The sequence below is a fragment of the Sprattus sprattus genome (genome assembly GCF_963457725.1).
Source record: "Sprattus sprattus genome assembly, chromosome: 11".
Taxonomy (NCBI): domain Eukaryota; kingdom Metazoa; phylum Chordata; class Actinopteri; order Clupeiformes; family Clupeidae; genus Sprattus; species Sprattus sprattus.
Window position 1 is genome coordinate 11,278,845 of NC_137909.1, and position 10,766 is coordinate 11,289,610.

Below are 10,766 nucleotides of genomic sequence, written 5' to 3' on the forward strand. Positions count from 1 at the left end.
TTTGGGAAACATGAGTACTGTGTGTGTGTGTGTCTGTGTATGTGTGTGTTGGGACATGTACGTACGTGTGTGTGTGAGTGTGTGAGTGTGTGTGCGCGCGCATTTGTGTATCTGTGTGTGTGTTTGTGTGTTTTGTGTGTGCCCGCTGGACGACCCAATGCAGTGCTGCGGCTGCCAAACAAAACGACTTTGACTCTTCTGGATGACTGACAGCTCCCTTTCAATACTCATCAGACCTGAGAGAACTTGCCTCATCTACCAACACCACCACCCCCCACCCCCATACCCCAACCCACCCCTCCTGGTCCTGAGTTGCTGTAAGCACAGTTTGTCCTCAGTATCCCCTCTCTAATCATGACCCCCGGCGACCCCGTGGTGCAGGACAGAAAGCAGAGCTACAAGGCGGTGCAGACTTGCGAGGAGGCACAGGTGACCTACCAGGAGTCCCTATTGGCGTTGGCCCAGAACTGCGCCCTCATGCACAATGTGCTGGGTCCTGCCTGCATCTTCCTCAGGAAGGGCTTCGCCGAGAATCGGCAGGCTGTACGTAAGTCTGGACACACACACACACACACACACACACACACACACACACACACACACACACACTCTTCCCCTTTTTCTCTCTCTCTGTCTATTCCTGTCTAGTTCTCTCTGTCTCTCTATTTCTCTGCATCTCCCTCTACCTCTCTGTCCATCACTTTATCTTTCTCTCCTCCTCTGCAGCTACTGCTCCTTACCTACTCTCTCTCTCTCTTTCTGTCTCTTTCTCCTTCTCTCTCTCTCTCTCTTTTGTCTCTCTCTCTCTCTTTCTCTCTCTTTTTCTGTCTTTCTCGTTATCTCTTGTTGTCTTATTACCGCCCCCCCCCTCTCTTTTGTCTACCACTCTATCAGCACATTTCTCTCTGTCTCTTTGTCCTGCTGTCTCTACACCGTCTCCCCTTATCTCCTTCTATCTATTTCTTGCCCCCTCTTGTCTTGTCTTGTCCATGTTTTCTTTTTAAGGAGCGGTGTGTGAGACTAGAGAAAAAAAATCCCGGGAAAAGCTTTTTTTGGTCCCAAGTATTCATTTGCAAAGGAGAGACCACATAGGTTTTTTTGGCCAAACTAAGATGGCGGTGTGGCTGTCACCGAGAAATAGAATGGAAGGGTCTGGAATAACAGAGCCGGTGTCGCTCTAACCCCAACACGAGGGGGGTTGAGGAATGTATTTGCAAGGTGAATGAGGAAGGTGTGCCAAGCTGAATTGATTGATGAATTGATTAGCACTAAGCAATGATTGTTTATTTTCTATTTTTGTTAGTCTGTGTGGGTGGTTTATTTTTTCCTTGTTGGTTTAGTTTTTTTTGCAAGTCTCATTCAGCCTTTTCTCTCTGTCCCCCCCCCCCCCCCCCCTCCCCATCTCTTTCTCTGTCATTATTCCAGATCTTTCTCTCTTCATCGGTCACCCAGTCATTATATATTCTGTCATTATATAACCTCGCCATACATTCCTCAGTGCAGGAGAAAAATACCAATGCCCACTGAAGGGAACGGGACGGCTCTATGCACTCATGTGCTCATGTGACCAGGATGTGTTGTAATGGGGCGGATGATGCTCATGCTGATTCCAGATCAGTCGTTAGGGGAAACTGTCATCCTCCTTCCACATGCTGGGCTTAGCCCCTGGTCATATTACATTCACCAAGCTGCAATCGAACTTGAGCTACCAGATGCTCTTACAAATGCTCTTTTATCTTCTCCTCTTTGCTCTCTTCCATCGTTCTCACTTTCAGCTTTCTCCACTGTCTTCTCTGATTTTCTCATCTCTATCCTTTTTCCTCTTTTTTATTTTCTCTTCTCTCTTTTCTTTTCTGTCTTATTTTCTCCTTAATCTGCCTCTCTCGGTCCCTTTCTCTTCTACTGTACTGCCTCTTTTCTCCTTTACCGCCTCCATTCCTTTGTCTCTGCCTTGTGTTTTGTTGTGTCACTCCTTCTCTGTGTGTGTGTGTGTGTGTGTGTGTGTGTGTGTGTGTGTGTGTGTGTGTGTGTGTGTGTGTGTGTGTGTGTGTGTGTGTGTGTGTGTGTGTGTGTGTGCCTCCCCTAACCCAAAACTTGTACTGCGTTGAACTGTGTCTAACCTCACACCAAGCATGTGGTGTTATGTTGTAAGGGGCAGATACCCTGTAAGTGTGTGTTTTTGTGTCATGTGTTGTCAGATCATGTTTGAGGGGCATATGCCCTATTTGTCTGTGTGAGTGTGTGTGTGTGTGTGTGTTTGTGTGTGTGCGTGTGTGTGTGTGTATGTTGTGATAAGTGTGATCCCCCTGCCCTGTTTGTTTTGTATATGGTGTGCCTTGTGTGCGAGAGCCCAGGCATTTTGTTGCTTTGCGTGAGAGAGGTTGATGCCTTGGGTGTGTTGTGTATCGTGTGTGATGTTGTGTTGCGTGGGGGGCCAAAGACATGTGTGTGTTGTGTGTTCTGTTTGGTGCGTTATGCTTGACTGTGTGTGAGTGGCTGATGCCCTGGGTGTGTAGTTCACCATGTGTCAGATTGCGTTGTGTATTCTGTATTTTGTGTGTTTTGCATCGTGTGTTATGTGTGAGTGGCTGATCGTGTTGCTGTGCTCTGTGATGCAGGCACAGAGTGACAGCCGAGGCCAGGCTGATGGAGGAGAAGCAGTAGCAGACACACAAACACACACACATACACACACACACACACACACATAGACACACACACACACACACACACACATACACACACAGCCTGAGTAACCCAGCAGCCCCCAACCCCCCAACCCCAACCCATGGCTGACCCTCCCCAGGAGAGAACTAAATGAGTTTCACTCTGTTTTGTTATTTTGGGCTCTGTGTGCAAGCCAAAACCTTACAGCTTACATCACAACATGTTTTCATAATGCTCACTCTCAGATTTTTAATGAGGTTTGGACCCTGCCAGTGTCTTTCCTGCCTATAATTTCCATGGTTGTAATCTTTGAGGAGCCACTGATTTATAGTCCGTCACTCATTCTGAGAAGATGAAAGGTGTTCTTTACAACCCATATTGGAAATGTGTTTCTTTCTAACACATAAATTAAAGGTACTTTACAAGACATAAAGCAAAGGTTTATTAGCAACACGTTTTTAGAACAAATAAAGAAAACGGTGCTCCACAAGGTCTTGATTAAAACGATTTTTCTGCAGAGCATTTCATTTGGGCATGTTTTGTTTTGACAGTGGTGGTTTGTGCTGTTGAAATATCTCCTTGCTATTTGGTCTACTGACATTGCTCATGGTTTATCAGTTGGAGTCTGCTGTGGTTGACGGCACTCGTATGTGTGTGTGTGTGTGTGTGTGTGTGTGTGTGTGTGTGTGTCTCGTTCACACGCAGTCACTTGTTCGTCCAAATTTACGCAGACATCTTGTTGCTAGCATTTACATGTGTGCAGCTAAATTAGCCTCAGGCGAAATTGAGAGCGAAGGCAATGATCGTCTCTTCAATGCCAGCCGAGATGTGTCAGTGATGTGGGTGCGCCCCTCAGGTTGTTGTTTTAGCAGAACAGGACATATGTATCCCAGCTTTGCCAAAAAGATATGTCTCATTGTATTTCTCTAACATGGATTTCAGTATAACCAAAGCTGTAACTAAAGTCACTAACTAAAGTGTGTGTGTGTGTGTGTGTATGTGTGTGTGTGTGTGTGTGTGTGTGTGTGTGTGTGTGTGTGTGTGTGTGTGTGTGTGTGTGTGTGTGTGTGTGTGTGTGTGTGTGTGTGTGTGTGTGTGTGTGTGTGTGTGTGTAAGAGAGAGAAAGGGTGAGACATTATGCTGTCCTTATCTTACGGGGTTATAAAATGCAAAACTGCATGTTGACATCTACAGTAGCATCAGCAATTCATATGGCTTCTGGTGAGCAGTGAAGCAGTAACTGCAACAGTGACTCACTGATGCTGATAGCAGCAGAGGCTGCCAAGGGAGTGGGCCATAGCCGGGCCATACATGGCGCTGGCCCACGTGTTGCATCAGAGCCACGCTCATTACAGAGTCATCTTTGGCTGCTCAAGACACGTGTGATTGGTTCTTATTTTATTCTCTGTTTTTTTTTCAGGACAGGGAGCTCAGACCAGAGGAGATGGATGGTGAGTCTCTAGACTGAGAAAGTCCAGACGCACACACACACACACATATACACACAAGCAAATATACACACACATATACACACATACACACACACGTATACACATTCACACACACATAAACACACATAGACACACACATACTGCATGCCCACACATACACACGTTAAGTGAAACACAGCAGAAAATGAAAGGAAGGAATTTCTCTTACTCAAGAATGCAGTGAAGCATAAGGCTGTCAACTGTGACAAAGCTGACAACTAGGTTGAGAATGACCTTTCACCTCGGCCCTCTTCATTGGCAGAGCTGCGAGAGGCGTTTAAGGAGTTTGATAAAGACAAGGACGGCTTCATCGGCTGCAAGGACCTGGGCAACTGCATGAGAACAATGGGCTACATGCCCACCGAGATGGAGCTGATAGAACTGAGCCAGCAGATAAACATGAACTGTAAGTACACAGAGAGAGAGAGAGAGCATGTGAGTGTGTGTGTGTGTGTGTGTGTGTGTGTTGCAAGGTCCTCTTTAGTGGATTGTGATGGGTTCATGTGGACTTTGCGGAATGTGTGTGAATGTGCGTGCTGTGTTTATGTGTGCGTGCATGCATTCAAAAAAATGTAATGTTGAGGGGAGTGGTCATGCATGTATTTGTAATTGCATAGCAAACCAAAGAAAGCATAAAATGTACAGTATTTGTAAGTGTTGGCATGTTAAGACAGAAAGAGAGATATACCAAGTCTGGTTGTGTGTTAAGGGGCGTACACATACACCTTGTCCATCACTTTGTCGCTGATCGTTGGTCGCTGGTGGGCATTTCAAGCTCATGGTTGCCAAGGGCTGCGGTCGAATAACTTTTCTTGCTTGACTCCTAACTGAGTGAGATGACCCGGCAGTATCTGAGTGGCAGCCATGATACCCAGCCCTATACGGGCCCCCTTAGGGCTGGCACAAGGGCCCTTTGAGGGCTGCCCATGCCGGGCCCCTGAGCTTTTGCTCATTGGCAAAGTGCCGGCCCCTCATTGCTGGCCCTGCGTGGGCAGCCCTAACACAGCCCACAGGAGCCCTCACAAGGCCCACGCAGGGCCCCTGAGCTTTTGTTCATTGGCCAAGTGCTGGCCCCTCAGTGCTGGCCCTGCGTGGGCAGCCCTAACATAGCCCACAGGAGCCCTCATTAGGCCCACACAGAGCCTGCACTCATTTTTGGCTCATTTATTTATTGAATATATTTATATATAATAGTAAAACATAAAAGTGAAAGTAAAAAACTGGCAGAAACACACACAAACTCTGAATTTGATCTCTGCATTTTACCCATCCAGGGTAGAGACTCACACATTCTGAATTTGATTTCTGCATTTTACCCATCCAAGGTAGTGACACACACACACTCTGAATTTGATCTCTGCATTTTACCTATCCAAGGTAGTGACACACACACACTCTGAATTTGATCTCTGCATTTTACCTATCCAGGGTAGAGACTCACACACTCTGAATTTGATTTCTACATTTTACCCATCCAAGGTAGTGACACACACACACACTCTGAATTTGATCTTTGCATTTTACCCATCCAGGGTTGTGATACACACAGCACACAGTGAAGTGAAGCACAGCACATTTTTCCTGCCGCTTGGGGATTGAACCGATGACCTTACGCTTTCCAGCCCAACACCCTTACCAGTAGTCCACGTGAGGTTTGTCCACCCAAACTCAAAAGTTATACGTTTTCTACCTCGGAGTTTGGTTTGACAAAGCTCATTAATAATAATAATAATAATAATAATTCATTTTTTTATAGAGCTTTTCTGTATACAAACACACATACACACACACTTGTATTACTAAAGTCTTTAATTTGAATTCCTTTTGGCTATTGTACATTTCTGACTATACAGATGTTAGTTATGCTGTAACTGCATCCATTTAGATTTGCAGAACAAACACTTTCTATTTTTTACTATCATATATAAATAAATTCAATAAATAAATGAGCAAAAAATGAGTGCAGGCTCTGTGTGGGCCTAGTGAGGGCTCCTGTGGGCTATGTTAGGGCTGCCCACGCAGGGCCATCACTGTGGGGCCAGCATTTTGCCAATGAGCAAAAGCTCAGGGGTCCTGTGTAGGCAGCCCTCAAAGGGCCCTGTGTAGGCAGCCCTCAAAGAGACCTGTGTGGGCAGCCCTCAAAGGGCCTGCGTGGGTAGCCCTCAAAGGGCCTGCGTGGGCAGCCCTCAAAGGGCCTGCGTGGGCAGCCCTCAAAGTGGGCAACCCTCAAAGGGCCTGCGTGGGCAGCCCTCAAAGGGCCCTGCGTGGGCAGCCCTCAAAGGGCCTGCGTGGGCAGCCCTCAAAGGGCCCTTGTGCCAGCCCTAAGGGGGGGCCATATGTGGCAGCCCGCACAGGCCCAGCATGGGTTTTCTGGGCAGCTTAGACTTTGTTGGGCTATCCGGTGACAGCCCGCAGTGAACCCAAAGCTGCAGGCCCCGCTTTGGGCAAGCCCACACCGGGCCTGTGTAGGACTGGTGTGGGCTGGCCCTAGCCCACAGTGCCCATACCGGGCCTGTGAAGGATTGGTGTGGGCTGGCCCTAGCCCACAGTGCCCACAGCCTGCCTGCATGGGGCCGGTGGAGGCTTGCTTGCTGGGTAAGAGCTGGTTTAATTATCTAAATGCTGAAGGAAAGGTGCGTCAGTGTCATATCTCCTTCAGCATAGGGAATGGAATGGAGATAATGCCTTCCCTGATTCCTTGTAGCAGCAACAACAAACAATCAACATAACGGCAAGTTAATAACATCCGGAGCCTCATGATTACGTAAGTCTAGTGTAAGTGCACTAGGATTCTCTTTGCACTGCGGTTGTCCTCATGATCTCTCCTTAACATCTTGGAAAACCATGTAAATCATCATGAGGTCAAGGAAAAGTGGTAAGGAAACTACATAGGACTTTTCATCATTTTTTTCAATAATGTAGTGGGTGAGTTGGGCTCAAAATCTGCGGGTGAATTTACACTTGAATGTTAGTGTATGGCGACGTCACAGACAATGCTGGTCCAAGTATTCCTATGTCTATGGTCTGTTGTCGCTGCTAGCCTCCTCTTGTGTGTACACCCCTTCAAGGTGTTCGTGTGGGTTTATGGAATCCATGCATTCAATTGTAATTCAGCATTGTGTTTCTGTTTAGTGGGCGGTCATGTGGACTTTGAGGACTTTGTGGAGCTGATGGGGCCTAAGCTGCTTGCTGAAACAGCAGACATGATCGGCATCAAGGAACTGAGGGACGCCTTCAAAGAGGTGAGGAAGAGAGAGAGAGAAGAGAGGGATTGGGCAAATGAGTAAGAGAGAAGAGAGGGATGGGTCAAACCAATAGGAGAGAGAGAGAGAAAAGAGAGAGAAGAGAGGGATGGGGGCCGACCAATAGGAGAGAGAGAGAAAAGAGAGAGAGAAGAGAGGGATGGGGCCGACCAATAGGAGAGAGAGAGAAAAGAGAGAGAAAGAGAGGGATGGGGCCGACCAATAGGAGAGAAGTGAGAGAGAGAAGAGAAGGATTGGTCAGACCAATAGGAGAGAGAAAGAGAGAGAAGAGAGGATGGGGCAGACCAATAGGAGAGAGAGAGAAGAGAGGGATGGGTCAGACCAATAGGAGAGAGAGAGAAGAGAGGGATGGGGGTAGACCAGTAGGAGAGGAAAGAGAGAGAGAGAAGAGAGGGATGGGGGCCGACCAGTAGGAGAGAGAAAGAGACAGAAAAGAGGGATAAGGTAATAGATACGATACACAAACATGAAGATGAAGGGTGTGTTTCGGGAAACAAAGAAGAATACAACAGGAGACATGGTCTTGTAGTCAAGTGATGATTTTAAGAAACATCTCATATGGAAAAGTAAGGAAAAAGAAAATAATCTCACTTGTCATGTACAATACTTGCATTAATCTGTGGTAGAGAGCTTGCATATACATTTCATAAGGCCCTATAACATGAAAGGTAAGCCATATATAAAAACATATTTTCTCCATGTTCCTGTATGAAAGAGGCCATAATATATAAAAATGAACATGTGTGGATTTTACAGACTTGTCCCATAAAGAATGGCATGTGGATAACAGTATGTTCCCACTGAGATCTACAAATAGGTGAAATACCCCCCTTTCTGTCAGCTTCTAGTTACACACTACCAGAGAGTTATAACTCCCTGCAGGGAATTTTGACCTATGTGTAGACCTCAGTTGGAACATCAGCTTTCAGTAAAAGCTTACACAAGGTGAACTCTGTTACCTGGTGGAACTTTTTCTGTGGCAAAGTATTTATTTATTACAGAGACCAATTTATTGGAACAAGAGAGGCTGTAGTGAATGTATGCAACCACTATTCTAATGTTGCTGTTTCCTGTCCTACCTCTCTTTCAGTTTGACACAAATGGTGATGGTCAGATAAGCACAGCTGAACTTAGAGAGGCCATGAAGAAACTACTGGGCCAACAGGTTTGTGTGTGTGTGTGTGTGTGTGTGTGTGTGTGTGTGTGTGTGTGTGTGTGTGTGTGTGTGTGTGTGTGTGTGTGTGTGTGTGTGTGTGTGTGTGTGTGTGTGTGTGTGTGTGTGTGTGTGTGTGTGTGTGTGTGTCTTGGGAAGCTGGAATTCATACCTCTGTGCTGAAACTGAAACAGTTGGCCTTTCCTCCTGAGTATCCAACATCTGGTGTAATGGCAAAGTACTTTTCTCAAACTACAGGTCTGATGTACATGAACAATAGTTCTCATATCTATGTGTTCACTGTGCATGTGGAGTACATTATAATTAAATGAATATGATATAAAATATATACAGTATATATACTTTATATAGAAAACTGTTATTCTGTGCTTCAGGTTGGCCACAGGGATCTGGAGGACATTCTGCGGGACATTGACCTCAATGGAGACGGTCATGTTGACTTCGAAGGTGATTTTTGGAGCTGACTTAAATGAACAAACCCTATGGGTGTATACAACTGTGTGTGTCCTCCAGCTTCCAAATGTACTGTGTACCAAATGGACGTTTCTGTGAGCCCATTTTGATTCCCTGGGTGAAGCGACCTACATAGAGGTCTACGAAGCTTACTAGGAACTGAGTGAAGCACTTTGAAGTTCCCCCAGCGAGACAGACAGAGGAAGCAAGACAGACAGGGAGACAAAGTGAAAGAGAGACAGGGAGACAAAGTGTGAGAGAGAGACAGCAAAAGAGAGATAGAGAGCAAATGACAGACAACGAAAGAGAGAGAGAAAGAACATGGGAATGAGGGAGAAACCATGGTTGCTGAGGAGCAGGGTGGGGGTGGGAGTAGGGATGTGCCACAGAACTGTCCATCAGATTATCTGCCGAGCGCAGGATTACTGAACCTCATAGATTACCCACAGAAATGAGGTGCACAGGCAGAACTAGCAGGACGGAAATAGCTGTGGATGGGTAGCTGTTCTTATGAAAGAGCATGATGGCAGATCCTGACATCCTGATTAGGATTCGCCACCCTTTCCTTCACACAGCGACACATCAGCACCGCACACAAGGCAGCGCTCAGGCTAAAAATAGCCCGAACTCGCTCGCTCAATCACTGGGCAATATTGTTGCTCATTTCCAAAGGCAATTAAACTGTGATGCTCAAGCTTTATAGTGTCAGGGTGTGATGAGATAATTTCATAGGAAATGAATTTGCCATGGATTTTTCTTAGTTTTCACACAGTGTATAATCACATGGCCTTTCATCTTTCACCTCCGTTTGGATGTTTGGAACATTTATATTTGTGTGTGAAATGCAAAGGTGTGTTTCAGGAATTAGGTCATGATATTCAACTATTTTTTTCCACAAATGTCTTTGAATGTGTTTTAGTTCTGTGCAGTTTGTAATGTCCATCTCCTGTGTTTAATGCCCTCAGAGTTTGTGCGAATGATGTCTCGTTAAATAAGGGAAATGGATGGTAACACCCACCCAACCGCCCCCCCGAAAATCGTAATGCCTGGAACTCTATGTATCCCAAGATGGAAGGAAAAAGGGGACATACCAAGACATCCTAAGAGGGAGAAGCTCTGAGCTGTCTGAACAAAATAACTCCTGATCTCGCCAGTCTAAACAAAGGAAGTGGGAGTCATCTCTTAATATGACAGCAGCCTTCCCTAAGCACCCACCTGCTCAGAGAGACTCTGGGAGCAGCGCTCTGACAGGGAACACAGTGGCTGTCTCAGATCCTCAGAACCTACACCTCAACTTCCAGATGCACGCTTGTGTCATGAATCCTCTCCCCAAGCTGTCTACTGACTGCTGCCTGAATAGGGCTCAGCCAACTCTCACTGCCATTTCTGACTCTTTTGCAAAAATGATGTACTGGTATTTTGGCCTAATTGTGGCCAAGTATCATTCCTTAATAATATATTCCATTTGGATATATTACAAAGGTATTAGCAAAATTGAAATAGTAAGGTAATATCTATTTATGTACTGGGAAAGTATTTATTTATCTGAGCATGTGTGTGTGAGAGAGTGAGTTGAGAGAAAAATACAGAGAGAGGGGGGGGGGGGGAGGGTAAAAAGAGAACTGGGGTCGGGCGTTTTTTTTAGGTCCCTCTGGCGAGCTGTCCACTATAACATGCTGTAATGATAACTGTATGCTGATGGGGTCTCATATCAGAACT

At 46.0% G+C, this 10,766-nt stretch overlaps 1 protein-coding gene across 1 annotated transcript in view; it reads left to right on the forward strand.

Annotated features, from left to right (window-relative positions):
- cabp1b (calcium binding protein 1b) overlaps nucleotides 1-10,038 on the forward strand; it is a gene marked incomplete at both ends in the record, with an annotated part of 15,634 nt that extends 5,596 nt beyond the window's left edge. The window contains 6 exons of the mRNA XM_080847657.1: nucleotides 4,088-4,118; nucleotides 4,420-4,563; nucleotides 7,290-7,399; nucleotides 8,511-8,585; nucleotides 8,969-9,041; nucleotides 10,013-10,038. Coding sequence (XP_080703783.1) covers nucleotides 4,088-4,118; nucleotides 4,420-4,563; nucleotides 7,290-7,399; nucleotides 8,511-8,585; nucleotides 8,969-9,041; nucleotides 10,013-10,038 — 459 coding nt within the window. The remainder of the gene's footprint in view (nucleotides 1-4,087; nucleotides 4,119-4,419; nucleotides 4,564-7,289; nucleotides 7,400-8,510; nucleotides 8,586-8,968; nucleotides 9,042-10,012) is intronic.
- Between the last annotated feature and the right edge of the window lie 728 nt (nucleotides 10,039-10,766).